General features: G+C 37.9%; 1 protein-coding gene across 10 annotated transcripts in view; it reads left to right on the top strand.

Moving 5' to 3' along the window:
* MTA3 (metastasis associated 1 family member 3) overlaps window positions 1-27,584 on the top strand; it is a 196,708-nt gene that overhangs the window by 81,178 nt on the left and 87,946 nt on the right. For all 10 annotated transcript variants that reach the window (XR_006343568.1, XM_043918149.1, XM_043918144.1 and 7 more), the window contains exons 7-8: window positions 12,102-12,204; window positions 15,546-15,645. Coding sequence is in view for 9 of the 10 variants with exons in the window: in XM_043918149.1 (XP_043774084.1) it covers window positions 12,102-12,204; window positions 15,546-15,645 (203 nt within the window). In the remaining variant the exon portion in view is untranslated. The remainder of the gene's footprint in view (window positions 1-12,101; window positions 12,205-15,545; window positions 15,646-27,584) is intronic.

Below are 27,584 nucleotides of genomic sequence, written 5' to 3'. Positions count from 1 at the left end.
TAATCAATTAAAAAAAATTTTGGCCACACTTTGGCTTGTGCCATCTCAGTTCCCTGACCATGGACTGAACCTGGGCCATGACAGTGAAAGCTCTGAAGCCTAACCATCTGGGAATGCTCTAATTTATTTTATTTTTATTAAAGTGTGTGATTCTCTCTTGAGCACCGAGCATAAGCCTAAGTGTATAGAAAGCCTAGAAAATTTTGTGTATTGCTCACGTAAAGATAAATGCTGAAGCAAGTAATAAAATTGGGATATTTCCAGTTATAGTGGGCAGAAAAATCAGCTCACAGAATCTCATGAGTTCCCACCTACCTGAAAAACATTTAAATATGATATTGCCCCTGAAATGCATAAAGCTGGTTAGAGTTATGTAATTGGAAAGCATATCTACCTAGCTTAAAATAAAAAAAAAAATATTTTAAGGAAATAAAATCATGTATAAAATGCAATAGTTTATTCTACAGTATATCGTAGTGAGGATTTGAAGTTCTTGAGGGTGAGAATCTTGAGGTTCTTCTTTCAGGTAAAAGGAGTGATTCTTAACAGCTTATAGCATTCAGGGAGTTACACCAGTTACCTGTCAAAGGCATTCTATGTATTTAAAATGTGACTAAATGTTCATTAATATAATAAATCTCAGAATTCATTAACAAGTGTTAATTGCCTTTAATATAGTGTTTGTCTTGATAGTGTTCTGGGTGGTTGGTTTACAGATGTTATTTAGTTAATAGACCCCTTTCTTACTATACAAGGTCACCTTCAATAAGAAAGTCAGGTTGTTGTGGGTGAGATGGAAGCGAAGGGCCCACTGAGTCAATTCGAAGGCCATATTCAGTACTTCACGTCTCTTAGAATCCCATTTCTTCATTGCGCAGTCAAAACCCCCAGTCTTCACAGTTAGACATGCTTATCGTGAAGTCTTTTGGAACATAGTATTGGAAGGACCTCCACTGTTTTCCCTTTTCTTTTTCTCATTTTTTTAAGTCTTAAAATTTATTTTCTTGCAAGCAGTATGAATTATGATAGCAAATGTAATTATACTGGGAACAAAAAGTATAGTAGTCCCTTAGATCGCCCCTTCTAACCCTCTAGTAACTACCACTGTTACTAATTTAACACGATCTCACAGACTGCTACATAAATATGTATAGACATCCATGAAATTATGTTCTGTGCAATATTCCATCATGTGATAGATCCACATTTATCTGTTTTGTGTATGTTTAAAGGTTGGGCAAATTTTCCCTCAGTTCTCTAAAATTTCTTGGTTGTGTGGGGGGTGTGGGCTGTCATGTCATAGTTGTTTTTCTTACTGTTGAAGTTTATCATCAATTTGTCAATTTCCTCTTTTCCAGATTTCATTAGGATTCTAATTCAAATTGTATTAATATTAACATTACTTTGGGAGGTAATTGATTATTTTATAATATTTTGCAGTATATGGTTCTACTTCTGAGTTTTCTGTTCTATTACTCTGATCTGTTTATGCTCTAATAACTCACTGTTTTAATTATAGAAGCTTTGTAGTATGTGTTAATATCTGGTGAGGCTAGTTCCCCCTCTTACTTTTCCAAGCTTGAAAAAAAAATTCTTCCTTCCTAGTTTTATGTGAGTTACAGTTAATTCTTAAGTTAATTTAAGGAAAACAGACGTTTTTATGACTTTTGAAATGTCCTTCTCTGTTGAACACTACTTTTGGATTCGTGGAAGTCTTTTGTTTGGTTGTTTTGCTTTATTAATATAGATTTTATCTATTTCTTGTTAAGTTTATTTTAAAGTTTGTAACTTATTATTAGCTTTATTTGTAGGTACTCATCCTTAACAGTGAAAAACACTGCATTTTTTTCATCATAAATAAAAGTCACTTTGGACTCTTATTTCAACTGGAAGCATTTAACATATCCAAAATGTTTTTTTCACTTGTATTCAGACAACCAACTAGATGGAAGATTTGAAGAACACACTGTGTAAAAATATTTATTTTGGCTGTGTCGGTTCTTTTGGGGGCGTGTGGGATCTTTTGTTGTGGTATGCTAGCTTCTTTCTGTTTGGGCTGTATGTGCTAAGCTCTGGATCAGGTCACGCAGGCTTAGTTGCCTCTGGGCATGTGGGATCTTAGTTCCCCGACTAGGGATCGAACCTGCAACTAGGGATTGAACCTGTGTTCCCTGCATTGGAAGGCAGATTCCTAATCAGTGGACCATCAAGGAAGTCCTAAGAACCTCCTTTTTCTAAGTAATGTATTTTCTGAGGAGAAGGAGCTAGGTTGGCAGATAGACACACCGTCAGTTAAAACATATTTGAAAAACACAGACATTGCCATCATAGAAACTTTCATACACAGCTAGTACCTGTTTGCAGAGAAATCAAGTAGTAGAAAACATCATGTTTAAGAACAGATATTTAGGGCTTGATGCAGTCTGTGCTTACTAATAACCCTTTTACTCATCTTAAGTGGATATGTTCAGACCAGTAGCCAGATTCCAGTATGCATTGGCATGGGATGTAAAACTTGAATTAATATCCTAAGTAGGTGGAAGCATCAGCCCCATGCCAGAATATTTTACAGGCTTGCTTTCTTTGTGAATGTGTCCTGGTGAATTTTAAGACGTTGTTGTGGCATTTGTCTTGCTGGTGAATATTTCTTTTTTGTGGCTTTAGAATTTAAAAATTCATTTATGGCTACCCACTGTCTAACAAACTCTTAAGATCTGGAAAAATGAGTATGTAGCTTGCAAACGAAGGTAAAAGTTGCTTTTGAGATTTAAATTGAGTTTGAATAAAAACCTAAAGAATTTTCTGAAGAAAAAAAGATGTCACATGTAATAAGTTTTGAATTATTATTTAGTTGTATTGTAACACTGGAATTTTAAGAAAGAAATTGAAAAGTATTATGACATTAAATTATTAAAGGAAAATGACTTTGGATCCACAATTTTGGGTGTAATCTGGCTGTACTGTATTTTAGCTGAATAACCTTGGGAGAATTATTTAATCTCTCCAAGTTCCCATTCCTTTTTCTAAAACACATCAGCGTGTTGTGGTGGTAAAGTGAAGTAACTCTTGTAAGGCATTTAGCACAGCGCCCGCTCCTTAGTGTTAGCTTCTGCAGTTGCTTCTGCTGGGCCACCGCTGCCTGCTGCTATGAAGTAAGTAGCTCTTGTCTGTATTTGGGAATTTAGGCTGTGTCCTTATATGCTTTTAAAACTTGAATTAACCCATATACAGTCAGTCAATAGAAAAGTATCAGGATAGTGTGGAGATTATGTCAGTTATCTGAGGCCTTTCCAAGCAGTTATTCTCGCAGATGAAGAGCATTTAAGAAAAACAAAAGATGAAAATTCTACTAAAGTACCATCCTCCAGTGCAAGTAGTAGCCTCAAAGACTGGGGTGCTTTCACTGTGTTGAAAGTATATGTGTCATCTTAGAGTTACAGGTGGATGAAAAATATTTTCCCCAATGTTTGTAAAAACTTGCACCCTAGATTTTATTTTCAATTTTGTTGAAACCGTACACAGTGACCCCCATCTCAGTGGAGGAAGTAGAAGTCCAGGGTTTAGGGAGATAAAGGACTGACTGACCTTTGTGCTTCGTACAAATGTCAGTGGAGATTTAACTGTGTTGGTATTTTTATTATGATTGTTACTTTTTTTTTTAAAGTTACCAAGTTACCAAGCTCTGGTTACCAAGTTTGTAGGTCTTTAAAGGTTTGTCCTATCTTTTCATAAATGCTATTATTTTTAAGTGTCTAATTTTGCAGAATGTATTTCCTATAGTGTGGTGGATGTTAATCAACTGAAAAACATCAGACCATAATAAGTAGTGAAGGTAGATAACTGGTTGCAACTGTGTAAAAGTACAAATTTATAACCCAGGACAATTTTGTCTTCCATGGGACATGAGATGATGTCTGTGACGTTTTAGACATGTTTGGTTGTCACAGCTGGAGGATGGGGAGACGCTACCAGAACCTAGTGAGTGGAGATCAGGGGTGCTGCTGAATATCTTCTAATCCACAGTATCACACCCACCCCACAGTTACTGTTCTCCCCCCCATACAGAGTTTACAGAGAAACCCTATTGTAAAGGGTTTTGGGGACATAGTGGGCACAAAGTAAATGTTGGTTAATATTTACATGATTACAAAAATATTTAAATTTTCAAATATGAATTTTATGACCTGGTTTATTTCTGTGGGTTTTGATTCTGTCTTTGTGCCAATACAACTTCGTTTGATTACTGTCGATGTAGATTATAATTCCACCCAGTTTAGATAATCTTTCATTATTTCCAGTAATGATAATATTCTTTGTATGTAGAGATAAATATTTGAATTATTTTATTGGTTTTCAAAACTAAACTTTGTTAAATTTAAGTTGAAATACTTGTGCAAAAACAATAGCCTTAAGATTTTAAATTTGCCCATTCACATCCATTTTAGTTCACTGATTCTTAAAATATTGATGTTCACTCTTGCCATCTCCTGTTTGACTACTTCTAATTTACCTTGATTCATGGATCTGACATTCCAGGTTCCTATGCAATGGACTTGATGGACTTGACTTCCATCACCAGTCACAGCCACAGCTGGGCATTGTTTTCGCTTTGCCTCTGGGCTTCCTTTGTGGCTCAGACGGCAAAGCATCTGCCTGCAATGAGGGGGACCTGGGTTCGTTCCCCAGGCCGGGAAGATCCCCTGGAGAAGGGAATGGCAACCCACTCCAGTACTCTTGCCTGGAAAGTTCCATGGATGGAGGAGCCTGGTAGGCTACAGGCTGTGAGATCGCAAATAATCAGACATGACTGAGCAGCTTCACTCTGTCTCTTCATTCTTTCTGGAGTTATTTCTCCACTGATCTCCAGTAGCATATTGGGCACCTACCAACCCAGGGAGTTCCATCTTTCAGTGTCCTATCTTTTTGCCTTTTCATACTGTTCATGGGGTTCTCAAGGCAAGAATACTGAAGTGGTTTGCCATTCCCTACTCCAGTAGACCATGTGTTGTCAGAACTCTCCACCATGACCCATCCATCTTGGGTGGCCCTACATGGCCTGGCTCATAGTTTCATTGAGTTAAACAAGGCTGTGGTCCATGTGATCAGTTTGATGTTTTCTGTGATTATGTTTTTCATTCTTTCTGCCCTCTGACTGATAAGGATAAGAGGCTTATGGAAGCTTCCTGTTAGGAGAGACTGACTGTGGGGGAAACAGTCTTGTTCTGTCTTGTTCTGATGGGCGGGGCCATGCTCATTAAATCTTTAATCCAGTTTTCTGTTGACGGGTGGGGCTGTGTTTCCTCCCTGTTGTTTGATCTGAGACAGAACTATGGTGGCGGTAATGAAGATAATGGAGACCTCCTTCAAAAGGTCCCGTGCACACACTCCTGCACTCAGTGCCCCCGACCCTGCAGCAGGCCACCTCCAACCCACACCTCCCCTGGAGACTCCTGGACACTCGTGGGCAAGTCTGGGTCAGCCTCTTGTGGGGTCACTGCTCCTTTCTCCTGGGTCCTGGTGTGCACCAGGTTTTGTTTGTGCCCTCAAAGAGTCTGTTTCCTCAGTCCTGTGTAGGTTCTGTAATCAGATCCTACTCCAAAGTCAAATTACCTGGGGGTTCTCAGTCCCTTTGCCACATCCTCAGGTTGGGGAATCTGTTGTGGGTCCTAGAACTTTCTTAACAGTGCAAGAATTTCTTCGGTATAATTGTTCTGCTGTTTGTGGGTCATCTGCTCGGCAGCACAATGGCAAGGTTAATGGTGACCTTCTCCAAGAGGGCTTATGCCACAGGCTGTGTGACCAGGTCTCCTGCAACCAGAGCCCCTGTCCCTGCCCCTGCCCCTGCAGCAGGCCGCTGCTGACCCATACCTCCGCAGGAGACACTGACACACAGTTCTGGCTCGGTCTCTGTGGGTCTCTGGGGTCCTGGTGCACAAGGTTTTGTTTGAACCCCCAAGTGTCTCTGGCAGGTATGGGGTTTTGATTCTAAACGTGCTTTCACCCCTCCTACCATCTTACTGGGGCTTCTCGTTTGCCCTTGGACGTGGGGTATCTTTTTTTGGTGGGATCCAACATTCTCCTGTTGATGGTTGTTCAGCAGTGAGTTGTAATTTTTGAGTTCTTGCAGGAGAAGATGAGAGCACATCCTTCTACTCCGCCATCTTGTTATGTGGCGAGAACAAACTGGTCGTAGCAAACACCCTCTTCCAACAACACAAGACTCTGCACATGGACATCACCAGATGTTCAGCACCGAAATCAGGTTGATTATATTCTTTGCAGCCAAAGATGGAGAAGCTCTATACAGCCAGCAAAAACAAGACCAGGAGCTGACTGTGGCTCAGATCATGAACTCCTTATTGCCAAACTCAAACTTAAATTGAAGAAGTATGGAAAACCTCTAGACCATTCAGGTGTGACCTAAATCAAATCCCTTATGATTATACAGTGGAAGTGACAAATAAATTCAAGGGATTAGATCTGATAGAGGGCCTGAAGAACTATGGACGCAGGTTCATGATATTATATAGGAGACAGTGATCAAGACCATCCCCAAGAAAAAGAAATGCAAAAAGGCAAAGTGGTTTTTTGAGGAGGCCTTACAAATAGCTGAGAAAAGAAGAGAAGCAAAAGGCAAAGGAGAAAAGGAAAGATATACCCATTTGAATGCAGAGTTCCAAAGAATAGCAAGGAGAGATAAGAAAGCCTTCCTCAGTGATCAGTGCAAAGAAATAGAAGAAAACAACAGAATGGGAAAGACTAGAGATCTCTTCAGAAAAAATTAGAGACACCAAGGGACCATTTCATGCAAAGATGGGCACAATAAAGGACAGAAATGGTATGGACATAACAGAAGCAGAAGATATTAAGAAGAGGTGGTGGCAAGAATACACAGAAGAACTATACCATAAAGATCTTCATGACCCAGATAACCACGATGATGTGATCACTGGACTAGAGCCAGACATTCTGGAATGCAAAGTCAAGTGGGCCTTAGGAAGCATCACTACGAACAAAGCTAGTGGAGGCAATGGAATTCCAGTTTGTGCTATTTCAAACCCTAAAGATGATGCTGTGAAAGTGTTGCACTCAATATGCCAGCAAATTTGGAAAACTCAGCAGTGGCCACACGACTGGAAAAGGTCAGTTTTCATTCCAATCCCAAAGAAAGGCAATACCAAAGAATGCTCAAACTACTGCACAATTGCACTCATCTCACATGCTAGCAAGTAATGCTCAAAATTCTCCAAGCTAGGCTTCCGCAATATGTGAACCATGAACTTCCAGATGTTCAAGCTGGTTTTAGAAAAGGCAGAGCAACCAGAGATCAAATTACCAATATCCGTTGGACCACTGAAAAAGCAAGAGAGTTCCAGAAAAACATCTGCTTTATTGACTATACCAAAGCCTTTGACTGTGTGGGTCACAACCAACTGTGGAAAATTCCTAAAGAGACGGGAATACCAGACCACCTGACCTGCCTCTTGAGAAATCTGTATGCAGGTCAAGAAGCAGCAGTTAGAACCAGACATGGAACAATAGAGTGGTTCCAAATCAGGAAAGGAGTACGTCAAGGCTGTATATTGTCACCCTGCTTATTTAACTTATATGCAGAGTACATCATGAGAAATGGCAGGCTGGATGAGGCACAAGCTGGAATCAAGATTGCCTGGAGAAATATCACTAACCTCAGATACGCTGATGACACCACCCTTTTGGTAGAAAGCGAAGAAGAACTAAAGAGCCTCTTGATGAAAGTGAAAGAGGAGAATGGAAAAGCTGGCTTAAAGCTCAACATTCAGAAAACGAAGATCATGGCATCTGGTCCCATCACTTCATGGCAAATAGATGGGGAAACAATGGAAACAGAGACTTTATTTTTGGGGGCTCCAAAATCACTGCAGATGGTGACTTCAGCCATGAAATTAAAAGACACTTGCAAAAAAAAAAAAAAAAAAAAAAAAAAAAGACACTTGCTCCTTGGAAGAAAAGCTATGACCAACCTAGACAGCATATTAAAAAGCAGAGACATTACTTTGCCAACAAAAGTCCATCTAGTTCAAGCTATGGTTTTTCCAGTAGTCATGTATGGATGTGAGAGTTGGAATATAAAGAAAGCTGAGTGCTGAAGAATTGATGCTTTTGAATTGTGGTGTTGGAGAAAACTCTTGAGAGTCCCTTGATCTGCAAGAAGATCCAACCAGTCAATCCTAAAGGAAATCAGTCCTGGATGTTCATTTTAAGGACTGATGCTGAGGCTGAAACTCCAATACTTTGGTCACCTGATGCGAAGAATTGACTCCTTGGAAAAGACCCTGATGCTGGAAAAGATTGAAAGCAGGAGAAGGGGAGGACAGGGGATAAGATGGTTGATTGACATCACCAACTCGATGGTCATGAGTTTGAGCAAGCTCTGGGAGTTGGTGATGGACAGGGAAGTCTGGTGTGCTAGAGTCCATGGGGTCCTCAAGAGGCAGACATGATTGAGCACCTGAACTGAACTGAACTGAAGATCTTGAAATCTTCTGTATTTGTCATCTTTTACTTTCTGAAAGTCTTGTAATTTCTTTATATAAACACAAATGCTAAGTTGCTTCAGTCAGGTCCAACTCTTTGCAGCCCCAGGGGCTGTAGCCACCAGGCTCCTCTGCCCATGGGACTCTGCAGACGAGAATACAGGAGTGGACCATTCCCTTCTCCAGGCGGTCTCCTGGACCCAGGGTTCTAACCCATGTGTCTAATGTCTCCTGCATTGGCAGATAGGTTCTTTACCACTAACACCACTTTCAATTTTGTTTCTTAGTATTTTATATTTTTGTTGCCATAATATATGTGATTTATTTATATAATTTTATTTTTTTACATTTTTGTTTTCATTCTCTTTGGAATGCCATTGAGTTTTATATATTCATTTTTTAAATTTTACTTATAATTTATTTTTAAAACCTATTTTTATTGAGATATAATTGTCATATAACAGTGTATGTTTAATGTTTTCATATGATTACATTTATATGGTGCAGTTTGATTACCACCAAAGCGTTAGCTATCTATCGTGTCATATAATTATTACTTCTTTTTTGTGGTGGGAGCAAAGATGTAGGCTCTTAGCAACTTTGAAGTTTATGCTGATAGTAACGGTGTTGCTGTCTGTAATCACTGTTCCCTGCATTGCCTACTATTTTAAGCGTGTCTGCTGAAACAAAATCTCCCTATTCCCCCCAACCCCCTTTCCAGCCCCCATCACCACCATTCTACTCTGTATTTATGAGTTTGGCTTTTAAGATTCCACATAGAAGTTATATCACCCAGTTTTTGTTTCTAGTAACTTTCCTTTGATGCATAACTTAAAACAGTGCCCAGAACTTTTATAACGTTAATAAAAATGGTGATAAATGGCATCTGTGTTTCTGAATTGAATATAATATATTCTGATGGTTGTTGTAGAGAAAATGAATTATATTTAGAACAAAGAACATATCTAATTGTCCTTCAAAGGATCTGTAAGATGCTATCTTCATACAGCCTTAGTTCTTCCAGTCTTTGAAGAACATTTTGTGCTCTTTGGGGGCATACTTAAGAAGTAGTTTGTCATTACTTTCTAGAAATCTTAAACTGTAGTTGAAGGGTTACAGCAAACATTTAAAATCATCGCTGAATCTATATTTTTTCAAAATTATGAAGAGGAACGTATGAAGCAGAAAATAGGATGCTATATGTAATTAGTTGGTAAATACAGTTTGTAGGAATTTACAGATTAGAGAGATCTTCATAGGTGAATGTGGGACCAGAGCAGATTGGAATTGCCCAGATTATCATAAATGGAGGAAGAAAGTGAGATTATTGCAGTGACTAGAATGAACATGACCAGAGTATAGAATTCATCTTGGTTCTGCTTTTGGCTTATAGTACATTCCCCAAGACCATTCTCCAGATTGCTGTTAGCTTTGTTGAGTATTTGGTTATAAGATTCTAGAGCTTCTTAAAAGATTTTCCCTTGTGAAAAGGGATTAAACTGATATAAATATTATGTGATGAATCCAAAATGGGGAATTCTCTAGAGTGACTTTAAATAGAACATTCTGTATTTGTTGTTGTTGTTGTTGTTTTTGTTCCCATCCCATGGTATTGTATGTTTCAGTTGTTAGTAGAAAGACACTCAAGAGTGTTTTATTATTGTTTATAGCAATTTTATTTAGAATTCTTATACTGAATTCTCTTTATTATGTATGCTACAAAATGAATGGATAGGATTGAAGTTTATCAGTTTAACTAACTTGAGTTTGAAAAGTCAATGTCAGTTTTATTAGCCTTACATCCTGGGATATATAATAGAAGGGGCTTCATATTGAATATCATCTTGATTTCATTTTGTATTATTTGAAAATATAGATTACAAATGTAGATTTAATTTTTTTTTTTTTACTGTTCATCTTACTTAAAAGTGTGTTTCTTGAAGACACAGGGAAGTACAATTGCTTCATTTTTCTTTCAAAAGTTTCATGTTTACAGACTTTTGGGTTTGTAACTGGTTTTTTTAAATGAATCAGTTAAATGTTGTGGCTCAGCATGTGTTGTAAGGAAAAATAATGAAAACCAAAATCCTTTTAAACACCTTATATGTCTTTGGACTAGTATTCAGTCTGGTCTGTTTGCCCTTCTTTTTGTTGGTGGTGGCAGTTCTCTCTCTGGTTATCTACCTGCCTTTGCAGAGGGAGCAAGATGGACAGGCCCACCCCGCCCCCTGACCCTGAGGGCAGTGGCTGTAATTAGCAGACTGCAGATGGTTGGGGTGGGGATTCTGGGGCCCCCTTCTCCTTTTGAACCTCAGCTCCTGCTTCCTCCCGGCCTAGGAGGGAACACATCATAAGCCCATAGCCTGGATTCATCAGTCACCAGGGGCTGTTCAGCCTCACAGTCTGTCATTCAGCGCAAGTCACTCTGCTTGAGATTAAGACGCCGTGATCAAAACCAAAACAAAGCCCAGACCAGTCCCTAGCCTGATAGGAAAGTCATAGCTGTAAATTAGAATCCAGTTGCCTGCCACATCCATTACTATCCTTTGTCCTAACATGAAATCTTGCATGATGGTCTTATCTCCTTGTGACACATTCCTAAAAGAAAGCATCTTGTATTAGCCTCAGTCTTTTCCTCAGTCTTTTGATTGTTTCCTTCTCTCTGTTAATGCCAGCACTGTCTATGTAATTCTCAAGGCTGGAAACCTTCCCGTTATACCAGTCTGTCATTGATATCCCTAAATATCCTCTCTAGGCTCTTTATTATCCCTGTCAATACCTTGTCTCTCTGTCTATATCACATATCTCTGTAGAGCAGATTACTCCATTGCTAAGTGTAAGATGTGAAATTTGGTTCTCGCTCTGACACTCTCCTGCTAACAAGGCAAAGGCGTCGTATTACTTCCAGACAGACATCTATTCAGAAACTCTGTGCAGCATCTTCAGTAGTATTTTTATAACCCACTTCTTAACAGCTGTCTCTTCTCGTTCCCTTTGATACATGCACTCCTGACAAAGTTTGCTACTTTCCTGCCACATCCTAAAACCCCATGACTTTGTTCCTATTCTCATTTACTTTCAGTTCTCTCCCCCTGCCAGTGCATCCACACCCTTCAGTTTTTTAGCAGGAATGCCACCTCCTGCATGACATCATTCCCTAGCTAGCCTGAAATGATTTCTGTCCTCTTCAGGATCTTGCAGTCATATGTGTATGTCTCTGCGACACCTGTTCCTATTCGTTTGTGTCATAGTTCTTTATGAGTAAGTTTTACCATCATTTGAATGTCTTGCAAGAGAGCTTTCTTCTGTGTGTCTATCTCTTTTAGCAAGGCTTGGAGCCTCACACATGTGAATACTCAGGAAAGACATGTTAATGACTAAGTGAAGACATCACATGGTTAGTTTGGTTGTGTTATCAACATTCTCTTTACAGAGTGTTCTACATCTGCTATCTGAAGAAATGTACACAAACCATGAACATTTACCTTACAGTTTTAAAGTCGTGGTGACCACAATCATCAATCATATGTGACAGTGTATGTGCCTTGTGAGTAACAAGACTCCCTTTTCTTTCTTCTTGGACAGGAGAATCAGATGAGAGAGAACAGTCAAAATTGGAAGTGAAGGTTTGGGACCCAAATAGCCCACTTACAGACCGACAGATTGACCAATTTTTAGTTGTAGCCCGGTGAGTATGGCGCTGTTGAGGCAAGATATATATATATACACACACACTCACATATATATTTGTAATATGAAAGAATTCATAGAAAATTTGTGAGTTTTCCTTTCTTTGTGTTCTACTTTTTTTCATTGGTTGTATTCTTCTGTGTAAGAAAGCCTAATATGTATCACACTACTTCCTAAATACTGTGATTTATTTTAATAATATTGATTTATTGGCATTAGTTTTTGTTTTAAAAATGAAAATAGATTAATTTTTATTAAGAAAATAAATGCTCCTTGTAAAAATTTCAGCACTGCAAAAAATTATAAAGAAGAAATTCAACAGCTGAAATCCCGTATCTTTAATTAAAGTAGTGATCTCCTTTAAGCCCGTGAGGGACTGCTGCTGCTGCTGCGGCTAAGTCGCTTCAGTCGTGTCCGACTCTGCCACCCCATAGACGGCAGCCCACCAGGCTCCCCCGTCCCTGGGATTTCCAGGCAAGGACACTGGAGTGGGTTGCCATTTCCTTCTCCACATGAGGGACTCTCCAGGTGTAAATAATAATGTGCCCCTCTGATTGCAACCACATGTGAGTAAGGTCGGTCGCTAGGTGTAAGGCTTTCCTTAGGAGTTCTAAGTCTGGCTCCCTGACTGTCTTGTGTGCCCCCTGCCCCTTTTCTTGAGAAAAGAATGGGATAGAAGTCTAGTTTTTTTGTTTTGTTTTTTAGAAGTTTAGTTTTATTTTCTCAATTATAAAAGTAAATGATATTCTTGAAGGAATTGCGGCAAAACAGAAGTAAAAGATATTATCATAGCATTGTCATAGCAAAAAAATTGGAAAAAACCTAAAAGTACACCAGCAAGCAGTTGATGAGTGAATTGAGGTTTATTTAGTAATGGAGTATTTACAACAATTAAAATGAATTTAATTTACAGCAATTAAAAGAATGAAATAGGGCTATACATAGCAGAGATAAACCTCAAAAATAGTGTTGAATAAAGAAAAAGTATGATCAACTGATAAAAATAGTTTACAGTGGGGTCTTCCCTGGTGGTCCAGTGGTTAAGACTTTGCCTTCCAATGAAGGGGGTATGGGTTCAAACCCTAGTTGGGGAGTTAAGATCCCACATGCCTGTCACCAAAAAATCAGAAGCAATATTGTAACAAATTCAATAAAGACTTTAAAAAAAGAAAAAGTTTACAACATGCAAACAATGTCTTATTATTTCATTAATGGGCTTATGTATGCACATGCATATTATGTATGCATGTATGAGTTCTGGGAATGTATATGGGGGCTCTAACGAAATTTATAATATTTATTTCCTTAAAGAATGAACCAGATGTGGCAAAATATTATCTTTTTAGCTTAGTTTTTGATTTATTTTATTGAAATATGTTGGATTTACAATAGTATATTAGTTTCAGGTGTACAACATAGTGTTTCAGTATTTTTATAGATTATATTCCATCTAAAGTTATTTCAGAGTAATGGCTGTATTTCCCTGTGCTGTACAGTATATATTTATTGCTTCAAACATGGCAAAATATTAGAGTGAGGTAGATCTGGACATAATTATAATCATCTCCATTATATTCTCTAATTTTTTGTTGGATGTTTGTCATAATGCAAAGGACAGAAGCCCTTAGCCCATCCTTTGTACTGTTCATAGTGTTGGTCACCATGGAAGTTAGGCACTGTTATCGGTGGCTAGGCATTCAGACTCCAGAGCCCAGATGCCTAGCCACTAACTGATTGGATGAGGAGACTTGGTTGGTGTACGTTGCTGGGGAGGAGCCAATCAGTGAAATAGATGAGACTGAAATGAAGATTTGGGACTGAATCATTGGTGGAATCGCTGGCCTGGAGTCTCCAGACAGGTTACCTGGATTTTGGTTTATTTAGTAGGCTTTGCAGTTTCAGATTTGATTTTTATTGTTCTTTCCTTTTCCTGATTGCCAAGGGCCATGTTTTCTTTTCTCTTGAAGCCAGCATGAGAGACACCAAGGAGATACTCCCCGTATCTTTTTCAAGTTTTGTTTTTTTTTAAAAAAAAAATCTAAGTACAAATTAAGACCCAGTTAAGTACCACTGCACATTCCAGTGTCAAGCATTGGTGCAGAGGTGGGGCAACCAGTACCCACATATCCTATTGGTTGTAGTGCAAGTTGGTACAGCTGCTCTGGAAAACTGTTTGCTGTCATCTAACACACACATCCCTAAAGTTTCAGTCCTAAATATATACCCAGCAGAAATGCATACATCTGTGTGCCAAAATATATGTATGAAGATGGCAGCAGTGGCACTATCCATAGTAGCCCCAGACTGGAAACAAATGTTCATCAACAGCAGGGTTGGGGTGGGACACCACGCCAAGTAATGCTCCACAGCAAGGAAGATGAATGGACACAGCTACAACAGGCAGCACGGGTGAGCCCACAAACATGGTTTTGAGCAAAAGAAGCTGGTTATGAAGAGTGTGCAGTGCGTGATTCTGTTTAAGTTCTCTCTTGAGCAAAACTTACCTTGGGTGTTAGAATCTGGGATGCTTGCTCCCCTTGGGGACGCGTGGTGACTGGGAAGGAACACAGGCACCTGAGTGCTGTCAGGTCAGAGTCTTGACCTGCATGCTGCTGACGTGGATGCATTGACTTTGTGGTATCCAAAGAGTGGTACAATGTGTGCTTTTTGCACGTGTTTTATATTTTAATTAAAACCTTAAAAAAAAACTTAACAGCTAACATGTTAAAGCGTAGACAACAAGGAGGAAATCTTCTCTTCATGTTTTATTTCTTGAAGTTAGAGTTCTCTATATATGGAAAAGCCTTCTAAATCATTAAATTTAAATCAGTATTGTGATAATTGTTTTTCTTTCCTTAAATGGAAATCTGTTACATATTCCTCAAAGGAATATGTAGCTACAGTTGTACTAGGTTGCTACAGTTGACGATATCTCATTTCAAGGGAAAAACATTACTGGAATTTCACCATTTGGGCTAAAAAGGTGGTCACAACTTGCTTTACAGTAATAGTCAAATTCTGCATCTAATGTATTTCTCATTTTGGAAACACAGTTGTATACCAGATGGTTAACTACATGAAATTTCACTATAGATCTTTCCCTTGTTAATGCCACACAAGCTTCTTAATTTAATTGTAATGACCTATGTGTATAGTGAATTGGCTTGTCATTTCTTAAATTGTAAAGAATACTTTTTATCTGATATTTGAATCTTAAACATCAAAGAACTTGTTTGACTTGTACAATTGTTCGTTTACTACCCCGACTTTTTTTTTTTTTTCAAGATAAAAGAACAACAGTGCCTTAATCTTTCCTTTTTGTTGTTATGGTTTACCCAGTGCTGTTGGGACGTTTGCTCGAGCCCTTGATTGTAGCAGTTCTGTAAGGCAGCCTAGTTTGCATATGAGTGCAGCTGCAGCTTCTCGAGACATCACCCTGGTAAGATGCTGTTTGAAATTTGGGGCTTATTATTTCTTCTGCTGCTTGTTTAATTTAAAAGCTGATATAGCAATGTTATAGACCTGAGAACTTCCCGGCTCTAAGGCCTGCTATTAGGTTGATTTGGCTTGGCTGGTAAGTTAACTGGGCTGTCTCATTTCTAAGTCACCCCCTTATGTTTGTGAATTGAGACAAGCAAGAATGACGACTATTCACTGAGTGGGTATAAAATGATTAAAAAAAAAACAAAAAACATTTTGGAGAAAACAGTTCAGTATTCTGATCCACCTGTCTTGACTTTTGTGCTTTTTTCATGTACTGTGTCTATGTACGTAAATGGTTGTAGCTCACATGTAGTGCTTTACAATTTAAGTGCAAGTGACCATTTCTTGAAACCATTGCTATAGGAGTCCTTTTGTTGTGTCATTATTTAGTATCAGTATTTAAAGTTTTTTTTTTTTTTTGGTCTGTTCATTAGCAAAAAGTTCTGTTTTCCCCAATTATTTCATTATATTATGGTTGCTTTCTTTTAAGACTATTTCCTTTCTTCCCTTGGTGACCAAATGAGGTTTTCCACATTCGGTTTATACCCCTGATGTCTGCTGTGGCTGGAGCTTGGCTGTTGCTTCTTCCTCTGTGCCCTCCATCAAAGCAGACCTGCATACTTTTGCCTGTTGAACTGCCTTACTGTGTTGATTTCCACACCCTCTGAGATAGGCATGGTATGACACTCATGTTATTAGTACAAACGGGAAAACTGAGGTTTGACAAGGTTAAATTGTTTGATATTTGTTATAGATAATAAAAATTAGCATTTTAGTAAATCCATGGCTGATTCATGTCAATGTATGGCAAAAATCACTACAATATTGTAAAATAATTAGCTTCCAACTAATAAAAATAAATGAGAAAATAAATAAAAAAAAAAGACACACAAAAAAGTTAGCATTTTGTTTTCTGATGGAGTACAATTACAGGTTTTATTGCTTTATACTCCAATTTCAAATATTTTACACAAGATATTTATCATGATAATATAAAAACTTGTACTAGAATGTGTGACAAATTTGTTTCTTACAAAGCTTTCTTGTATTTTTGTACAATTAGAGGTGTAAACATTAATAGTCTATAGTCTTTAAGGAACCTTTTTCTTTATCCTTTCTCAAAGACTAGAATATTGTTTATAGAAAAGAGTTTTGTTATCTTGTTTCTACATTAATTTTTTATGAAAATTTAGAGGTTTCAAGATAGATTTGTATTTTGGTTGCTTAATACTTTTAGATGCAAAAGTATATGTGTGAGTTTGTGTGAATCAGAACTACATGGAATCTAATCACTATCTGTACACATAAAATTTTCCCCGATTCTAAAATTAATTATTCTTATTATGAAAAAATTAAAAAATAAAGTACAACAGCAACCAAAAAAAGAAAAGTTTTGTCCTCATTACCCAAAGTGGAATATTCTTATCATTTTGTTATGTTTCCTTTTGGCGATTTTCTATGCATTGTAAACAATAAACTAGCAAATTACAGAATAGCACAGAGGATAAAATAATGATAAAATACGATGCAATGCCACCTAAAGCAGATATTAGTATTTTATTAGTTCTTTGCAATAAACGACTTTTCCACCACTATCAGTCAGTTCAGTCGCTCAGTTGTGTCCAACTCTTTGCAACCCCAGGACTGCAGCATGCCAGGCCTCCCTGTCCATCACTAACTCCTGGAGCTTGCTCAAACTCATGTCCATCGAGTCGGTGATGCCACCCAACCATCTCATCTCTGTCCTCCCCTTCTCCTCCTGCCCTCAATCCTTCCCAGCATCAGGGTCTTTTCCAATGAGCCATTCCACTGCTGTATTACTGATGAAATCTCTCATATTCTCTCCCTAATGTTATTCCCCATCCTCTCTCTGTACCTCTGACCCTGCTCATCACTGCCTCCTGAGAAGAGGCAGCTGCTGTATCTAGTGTACTGCTATCTAGTCCTGCTTTTCTAGATGTGCTATGTATTGATGTTTCCAAAACCACATAAACATTGTCTTACATGTGTTTACGTTTACTTTGTTACATTTTGCTATTTGTTTATTGGTGAGATGGCGCCATGTTAATAAATATGTACCTCCTTCACTCACTTTTACTGGTTGGTAATACTTGTAGTATTCTTTCACAGAATACTACTCCATATTATGTATGTATGCTTTTACCAATCAGTGAACATCTGGACTGCTTTAAAAGCATTTTCCCTTTGCTATTACCCATGACGCTGCATTGGGAATTCTAACACATATCCTTTCTGAGCATGTGTGCCAGCTTTCCAGGCTGTAATTAGAATTGGAATAATTATTCATGGTGATTCATAGGATAGTGCTCATTTTCAGTTTGACCACATGCGTCAAAATTATTCTATACGCCATACTAGAAATTTGTAATCCTATAAGCAGTTAATGACTGTACTTCTTTCTACCTCCATTTCCTTACATTGTCTTCAACGCTTGGACACTTGGTATGTTCAGACTAAAATTTTTTACTAATCTCACACTATTTTATTTTAATTTATAATTCCATGAGTACTTAATGAGGCTTAGCATGTTTTCATATTGACTCTTCAGATTTTTTTCTTTTTAGTATTTTAGATTAATGTATCCTTTGTCCATTCTTCACTTATATTATTGTTCTGTTTTTTTCTAATAGTTTTAAAGTTTTTTTCGTATGTAAGACGAATACATTTGGAGTTTATGTTTTTAAGAATGAAGTGAGGTAGCAGTCTCATTTTTTTCTCCACATGGAAAATTAATTATTCCAGCATCTTTTATTGAATTTGTTGTTGCCTCAGAATTTTGTAATGCCTCTTCTATCTTATTTCATGATCCTAAAAATGCTTAGGATTCTTAATCTGGTCTCTTGTTTCATTGACCTATTTGTCCCTGTGAAAGCACCATATTATAATAAATTTTGATACTGATAATAAGTTCCACATGACTTTGTTTTTAACGTAGAGTTGAAGTCATTTAAAAAGAGCGTTTTATACTGTGCCTCCCCTCTACCTCATGTTTTTCCTAACACTATAACATAACACTGTTTCATATAAGAATCTGCAAATTTTTTTCTAATGTTGCATGATTTTGCCTTGTATAGAGAAACTGTCACTTATGTAGTCAGTCTCTTGTGATTTGACAGTGTTCTTATAATGGTTCCCAGATTATTAAGGAGGGGGTTGCTATCTCTTTTGTAATCCAGCAAATTTCCTCTACACTGAGGAGTGAGACTACAAAGCCAGTTCCTGAGATGGGACAGGGCTCTTGTGACAAGACAGCTGGGGCTGGGATTTGCCTTAAGTTCAGTCTGACAGGTGAAGAGCAGGTGTGTGGGCTCTTGACTCACAGCTGCGGCGGCTCTCTGCTTCCCACTGCTGGTAACTGGTGGGACAATGTATGAATTTCTTTGAGAAGAGGGCAGTATTTGTTTTTGTTCGTTGAAGGCCATTGTAAAAAGAAATATTTTAAAGGGGATACAATCTTTATATCTTAATTAGTTTAACTATATGGTGTGTGTGTGTGTGTCTGTGGTGTTGTTTTTTTTTAATATTTGTGTATTGCATGCCATCTAGGTAGGTACTTTCACACCCTCCGGTTGTTATCATCTCTTCTGTTTTTATTTTGTTTAGTATTTAGCACTTTGGAGTCACTTTTTAATTACACTATTATCTTAAATTATGTGTTGTATTATACTTTTTTTAAGCATCAGTATGCTCAGAGGCTTAGGAAATTGGGTTTGTATACAGCTTGTTTGTACAGCTGGTTTAAGAGACAGGATCTGGATCTTGACTCCTGAGGAGTTCTCTCCGTCAGATTACCTCTTCTGGTTTGTTCTTGTTAAAGTAGCTTGAGTTTAAACATCATGGTTGTCTGTCTTGGATCAGGCAATGCTGAAGACTGGTTGTTTTTGTCTACAACATTTATGTGTCTTGGTTTCCTGCTTTACCTAGTCTAGGTTCAACTTCACTTGGACTTTCTGTATGTTCTTGTGTTGAGATTGTATTACTTTCAGTTGCATAAAATTGACATCTTTTTAGAAGTCTTGAAAGCAGGGTGCCTCTTGTTATTTCAGAGGCCATGCCTTCACCTTTAATCCTGTTTGCCCAGTGGTGTCCGGGCCTACTACTTTGATGCTAAAATATGAGATCTTAAGGCATTTCTAAAAAAATGAATGGCAGTGGTTTAAAATTAATATTATGTTGATAAAAGAGTTTTGCACATTGTTTCCAAGAACAGTGTGCAAAAGGTTGCTAAATTGTTTTGTGCCATTAAATGAAAATGGCTTCATCATTTAGTTGAATTTGAAGATTTGGATTCTCATTTTGCTTTCGTTGTTCACAGACCCACAGGTTAGTACCTTTCTCTATCAGGTGACCAGACCATGGATCTGGAGAGCACAGAGAAGGGCTGGGTTGTGGAGCTGCTGCGACCTAGGTTCCCTGTTGGGGTGATCTCCTCTGTGACTTGTCCTCTGAGGACTATGGTTAGCTTTCAGCTGACACATCTGCTTGTCCAAGACAGTGTATGCCAGTTTATCAAATCACCAGTAATATTTTGGGAGCAGGTAATTGTGCTGCCTGCAGGATTGTTGGATCTAACTTCCTCATTTTGAGACCTGTTACAAACATAGCTGGGCTGTGAATTTCAAACCCTACTAGTCTAAGCCATATAATAAGATTTATATTTGTTAAAACATTGACGTCACAGAGGCTTCATAGATTTCACGTTTATTTCACTAAAATATTAAATATACTTAGTACAATATTGTACTTCGTACAATATGCAAAGAAAGAAAAAAATCGGTTTATACCAATCCCCACATTCACTCTCCTTTCCTCCTGCTTTGTGGACGCAGAATTCCTTGGAACAAAGTAAGCTAAGAAGTGGTTAGTTAGTAATAGCTGGTGGATGTCCTAGACTGCTCCTTTCTGCTTGTGGCCGGGAGGGCCAGGTGCCATGTGCATTATTAGGGAGCCATTGCTGGAGGAAAGCCTCTGTCTCTGAGAATAGGTATTTGCAGAAGTACCAGGTTTCTCTTTTGTCTGGACTCTGAGTGCCAAAACAGGTGGGAGAATAGGACTCAAAGCTTTTTGAGTTTTGGGGGGCCTTAGAAATCTTTTAGGATGGACTATATTAGAGATAATGGTTAAATAACTTACATAAACCTAGAAACTTAGGTTTCCTGATGCTAAAGTCTGGTTCTGAGAAAGGGTTGACTTAGTAGGGAGAAAATCACATGCTGGAACATCTCTAATTTCTGTATTATTTCTGATCTTTTAAAAATGCAACTTTGATTTTGCTGTCCCTTACCTTATATAAGATAGTGTCTTTTTATTTGCTTTAGTGTCTTTTCATTGCACTTAGGGTAAAAACCCAGATCCTTCAAACAGTCCCCAGGCCTTGGCAGTCACCATTCTACTTTATATCTCTTAGAATTTGATTACTCTAGGTACCTCATATAAGTGGAACCGTATATTTGCCCTTTGGTGGCTTGCTCAGCATAACAGTCTTGAAGAGAGTTCATCCATATTGTAGTATATGTCAGCATTTCCTGCCTTTTAAGGCTGAATAACAATCCATTGTTTGTATATGTTACATTTTGTTTATCCTTCATCTGTCAGTAGGAGCTTGAGTTGTTGGCTACTGTGAATAATGCTGCTATGAACATGAATGTTCATATACAAATGAATGTACTTTTTTTATTCTTTTTTTTTTCCCTCTAGTTCTGTAGCTTTTGGTCCATATAGCCTTGTGCAAGTTGTTTAACCTCACTGTGTCTGAGCTTCCTCTTCAGCAATGGTAATAATAAAGTCTTTCTGCTTTGAGGTTATAGATTGACAAGAAGAGGGTATGCACACGTGCCCCTGTTAGTTGCTGATATATGTATGCAAGCATATAGAAGTTGATGGAACTGCGTTGGCTTGCCAGAGTATACCTTGGGGCTGGTATACTCTTGAGGGGCATAGAGCTCACCATGTCATTGACTGTCCAGATTGGGTGGAAGGCAACTCATTTATTGCTATGTCACAAGTCTTTTTGAGCTTCCATCAGTATTCCAGAAGTGATTGTGTTCAGCAGTTTCTGTACCTTCATTTAAGGTGATGTTCGCAAACACTGAGCTCATCTGGCTCTTGCAGCCCCATCTTCACTAGAAGAGAAAGCAGGCGGTGCCTCAGTGTCCTCCTTCAGCCTCCAGAAAAGCCTGTCTCTGACTTACCTTGTGGCATCACCTTGAGGATTAAACAGGATAATATTTGTAGATCATTTAGAACAGTGTCGGGCGCATTAAAAGAGCTCAGTAAACATTAGTTGTTATTGTTGAGCTGATGATGACGATGATACATTTCCTTCCCCTCATCTTTGTTGCGTCTCATTTAGTTTCCTCTGATTTTATAGCGTTATTGACTGCAACGGTTTTTTTCATGCCATATTTACTGTCATTGTAGTAGATTATCAAGTTTGAATGTGATTGTTAGGCTATGATTAACCATACATTTTAACCATTTTAACATAGTTGTTACAGGGAAATCACTTATAGTTTAAAGATCTTCCGCTTCAAACAAGCTATACTTTTAAAAAAAAAAAATTTTCCCATCAAGAAAAACTTAGAAAAAATAACTTCTTTTTCTGAGAAGAGAAAATTTATTTAACCAACAGTAGTTTTATCCCTCAGATACTCTGTTAAAATGCCAGCTGTTGACCATGGACTTCACTATTTGTTTGTGATTCCTGTTCACATCAGACACTTCATTTAGGGCTTTGAGGGTACTGTGAATTGAGATCAGTTTGGAAATCACAGTCATTACATCATTTAAAGAAATTGTACTTGGTACAGTATATAAATCTAATGAACATTTTAGGCATCAACTTACATTAAAAAAAAAATCTAGTCTTCATAATGAATGTAAAATTGATTAAATGAGAATTCATGTAATTTTTAAAACTCATTTTGCTAGAACTTAAGAGTACTTCTGAGTATCCATGTATACAAGACTAAAATTAGAATTTGAACTAATGGATTGCCACTGCAGTAAAACATACAAAACATGAAATTTTCCTTCCTTCTAAATACAGTATTAAGGCAGTACTTTACTACATTAAGCACATTTTCATTTTGTCTGATGATCTAATGCAGGTAAGAATTTTAAAATGATATAAAATGACCTTAGAGACACTTCCAACTGTCTTGGGGGCAGTTGTTTCCTTGTGTTAAGCATCTGTTTATCCATCTCTTTCTTTTAAATTTGAGCGTAAATTTGTTTTTGTTTTATTTTTTGTTTTCAGTGTATGTTGCCTTTTACTTGACTTCCTCCCATGCATTTTACACTAATAAAAGAAACATTAGAAAATCACTGCACAATTGAACTATGGGGCAATATAGTGAAAATTGTTTTGACTTCTTTGTTGAGGGTTCATGGTGAAGAGATTTGAATTTATAAGTGTGTGTTAATGAAGGCTTGCTGTTACATTTCTTAAAACTTTATTTTTGTATTTTGAGATAATGTAAAAATAGTACTAAGACTTCCTGTACCCTCCTCACCCTAATTCCCCAATATTAACATTTACCATGTTTCCTTTATCATTCTTTCTCTATATTCATATTGTTATTTCGGAACTGTTTGGGAGTAAGTTTGGGCTTCCCTTATAGCTCAGTCGGTAAAGAATCTGCCTGCAGTGCAGGAGACCCGGGTTCCATCCCTGGGTTGGGAAGATCCCCTGGAGAAGGAAATGGCAACCCACTCCAGTATCCTTGCCTAGAAAATCTCAGGGACAGAGGAGCCTGGTGGGCTGCAGTCCATGGGGTTGCAAAGAGTCAGGCATGACTGAGCAACTAACACTTACTTACTTACAGATTAGATGTGCCTTTATTTCAAAGTATTTGAGGAGGTATTTCCTGAAAGAACAAGGATCGTTTCTCACTTAACCACAGTACAGTTTTCAGACTCAGGAAATGAACATATAATATTGTTATCTAATCTAAAGGCTTTAGTCAGATTTGCTAGTTGTCTCAGTAAGGTCAGGAGAAAAAAATTTTCTTTCTCATCCAAGATCTACTTGAGAATCACTGCATTTAGTTGTCTTATCTCCTTAATTACTTTCAATCCTGAGCAGTTCTTCACTCTTTTTGTCTTTTGTGACCATGGCATTTTGAAGAGTATAGGTCATTTACTTTGTAGAAAATCCCTCCATTTGGGATATGGTTATAATTTGATTAATAATTAGAGTAAGTTTTTATTCTATCTAAGTCATTTGGTCAGTTACATCAGGAGATTTTCTGTTTTTCCTTAGGTTTTCAAATTTAGCAACATAATCTTTCATAGGAATTTTGTCTGGTTTTGGCCATGCCATGCAGCTTGTGGGGTCTTAGTTCCCTGACCAGAAATTAAACCATGCCCTCTGCAGTGAAAGCGTGGAATCCTAATCACTGGGCCACCTGGGAATATTCCTATTATTGTTTATGTGTCATTTCTTATTTTTTTCCTTGATAGTTTTGCTGGAAAATTCTCTTTTTCTTGTCTAAAAGAATGAGATTTTAGGTTTGTTGATTTTCTTTATTGTATATTTGTTTTCTATTTATTATTTTCTTCCTTCTTCTTTTCTTTGGCTTTACCCTGATATTCCTATACCAACTTTACAAGACCAATTTTTAGCTCATTAATATCATTTATCTACTTTTCTGTTATTAGTAATTAGGATTATAAATGTCCCTATATATCTCATATTTTAATATGTAATATTTTCATTATCACTTGGTTCTAAGTATTTCCTAATTTACTTTATAATTTTGCATTTGATTGGGAGTTAATTTCCAAGGAAATGCAGTTCATAAATCTATCTTAATTGCTTTGGGGCTTGTGGTCAGAGAACATGTATGATACCAATTATTTTAACATATTGTAATTCTCAGTTAGACCTGAAATATCCAAGGGTTTTGCTCCCTCAGAGGTGAAAGTGGTCTTGCCCATTTTCATCTTGCTGCTGCTGCTGCTAAGTCTTGTCAGTCGTGTCCAACTCTGTGCGACCCCATAGACGGCAGCCCACCAGGCTTCCCCATCCCTGGGATTCTCTAGGCAAGAACATTGGAGTGGGTTGCCATTTCCTTCTCCGATGCGTGAAAGGAAATGTGAAAGTGAAGTCACTCAGTCGTGTCCGACTCTTAGCAACCGCATGGACTGCAGCCTACCAGGCTCCTCCGTCCATGGGATTTTCCAGGCGAGAGTACCGGAGTGGGGTGCCATTGCCTTCTCCCCATTTTCACCTTAGCTTAGTACAAAGCTGACTTTCTGTTTGGTCTGTTCTCTCTTGTAGCAGTTTAGAAATACCCTCCAGGTAAAAGCTCAGATCTGTGTGGAAGCTCACCTCTCATACCTCCGCTTGCTGAATTATCTTAGCCTGCATTGTTTGTTCTTCAGTGTCTCTACACAGTTGTATTCTGTGTTTGTCTGGGTTGTGTCTAGAATCAGAGCGGGGGGAAGACCCCACAGTTATGCTCAAAGTAAGTGGGAAGTGACATTAGGGCCACGGGGTTACCATCGCCTGCCACACCTAGAGCTTTCTCTTGATGATAATGAAAGTGTGAGTTCACAGAAGAACATGTCTCTGGGTGTCTTATAGATTGATATGAGTGAATGACAACCAGGTCCTCACAAATCTGATTATGAATGAAGGCTTTTCCTTTGAGTGCTGTGCACTGAAGCAAAAACTAATTGGATGGCATACTACTTAAATATAAAAATGTTTGCCTTGATGGTGGTTTGAGGTTTAGTCATGAGAATTTCTATTTCTACTTGGAAAAAACCATATGCTCATTAATTTTAAAATAGACTTGATAGTCTGAATGCTGTATATTGTGCTGGTGTTATACATATAAAATTTTTTGTAAAACTCTTAACTGAACAAATCAGTAGTTAGTACTGAATATATATGGGTGTCATTTTGTCATTGGCAAAATGTTACATGTTGAGTTCCTGGGAAACAGATTCTGCAATGAGATTTGAATGCTGGAAATGTATTAAGGAGCACTGTTGGGATATACACCTGTGGAAGAGAAGGGAGGGAGGCAGAATTGAACAGAGGGAGAAGGTGGGCTCTGATGCTGTGCGAATGACCTCAGCCTGTACACTCCTGCCTCATTGGATGCAGGCTGCCCCAGGAGATGGGGGAGATGAATCTTTCTTAAATTGAGATCATTCCAAAGAGGAGCAGCAGCTGTAGGCTGTTTGCTCTGCTCACAGCACTGCTAGCTTTGGGTGAATAAGCTCTTAATTCCCCAAAGGGAAAAACATAGGTTAAACTGCCCAGAATGTCATCGCTTTATAAACAACAAGCATTAATATCTTGCACACCGCTCTACAGATTATCTAGGGTTCTGCTGAACTATACTGGGCTGATTCAGGTGTGAAACTGTAGGTTGGGTCCTGCTGTGTATCTCTCTCTTCTTCTGTTGGCAAACATCAGTAGCGCAAGTCTAAATGCACAAACTCATGTCAAGGCTCTGTTATGTCACGCAGCATTAACATCCAGTTGGCCACACAAGTCACATAGCTAGACCCAACCTCAACAGAATGGAAGAATACACTCTCTTGGAGGCCCACAGAGGGAGTGAATATTTGCTGAACAATAGTCCAGTTTACCATAATGTAATTCTGTTTGATGAACAAAAGATGAGAATTCCACTGCCAAGATTTCATTGTCAGTCTTTCTCCTAAAATACTTCTGTTTGTCATCTCCATCTGTTTTGAATGAGATGAAATGTGACAACACCTTCACCACTATTTGGCAGAGAGAAGAGCTTTCCTGAGCTGTTATGATTTTTAAAATTTAGTTTTGAATGGATTCTGTATCTGTGTGTATCTATGTCTCTATTTAGAAGATGGTGTCTTCACAAAGTATTTAGCTGGAGGGAGGATTTTCAGTTTTAAGTTCTTAATCTTATTTTCAATTGAGATATACATATAATAAAGTATATTAAGTACACTTAGATGCCCAGCTTATAAAGTTTTACATGTATGTACATGCATATAACCACCACTGAGATCTAGATGATGAACAAGGATCCCTTATGTTCCTTCCAAGTCAGTGATCTCCTCTTCTCAGGTAATCATTATTCTGACTTCTCTCATCATAAATTGTTATTTTTCCCAAAATTCACATAAATGGACTCAGCCAGTGTGTTCTCTTATATGTCTAGCTCTTCGAGTTTTTATCTTAACTGATAGTTAAGATAGTTAACTGATAAAACAGTAGTTTTATCCTACTGATAAACAGTAGGTTGTTGGTTATATGTCATGCTCTTGTGACTTGTCTTAGCTTATTTCTGTGAGTCTTCACTGGAAATTGTCTACTCTGTTTTAGAAAGTATATTTTGTGCTTTACTTGGCTTTTTAGGGTTGGATTAAACTATACAAAAGTTCATTCTGAAGAAAGTTCTATGTGTGTCTGAAAGATGGCATTAATATGGACTCTGAACAAATAACATGATCCTCTGGTTTCCTTTGTGATCCTTTCTGGTCATTGATTTTAACAGAATTATTCCTTAGGCATTCCACAGTGCCTGTGTCTCATGGGATGTTTATTTTCTTCACATAGTGATCATTACTGCACTTTCCTCTGGGCTGTGGTGTAAATGCGGGCTTGGAGGTTTCATAGCTATGGTCACCCTTAGTCCAACCCATTCTTTCCAGTTGATTTGTGACACAAGGCAGGAGCTAGTCTTCAAAAGCAAAGCTTTGCTTCAGTGTTTAGAGATATAAACACACTGTAAAGAACAGAATCTTTAAAACAACCTGATCACTTGGGATTTGGGTTACTGTTATTTATAGAGGCTAGGGTATTTTTCATACTTTGAAGCTTTATTAGATACTAGCCCATCATCATTTTAAAAAGTACCTATAAGAAAG

This window comes from Cervus elaphus, chromosome 11, assembly GCF_910594005.1.
Source record: "Cervus elaphus chromosome 11, mCerEla1.1, whole genome shotgun sequence".
Lineage (NCBI taxonomy): Eukaryota > Metazoa > Chordata > Mammalia > Artiodactyla > Cervidae > Cervus > Cervus elaphus.
The sequence above is the reverse complement of the archived record's forward strand: the minus strand, read 5'-3'. Positions and strand labels throughout refer to the sequence as shown.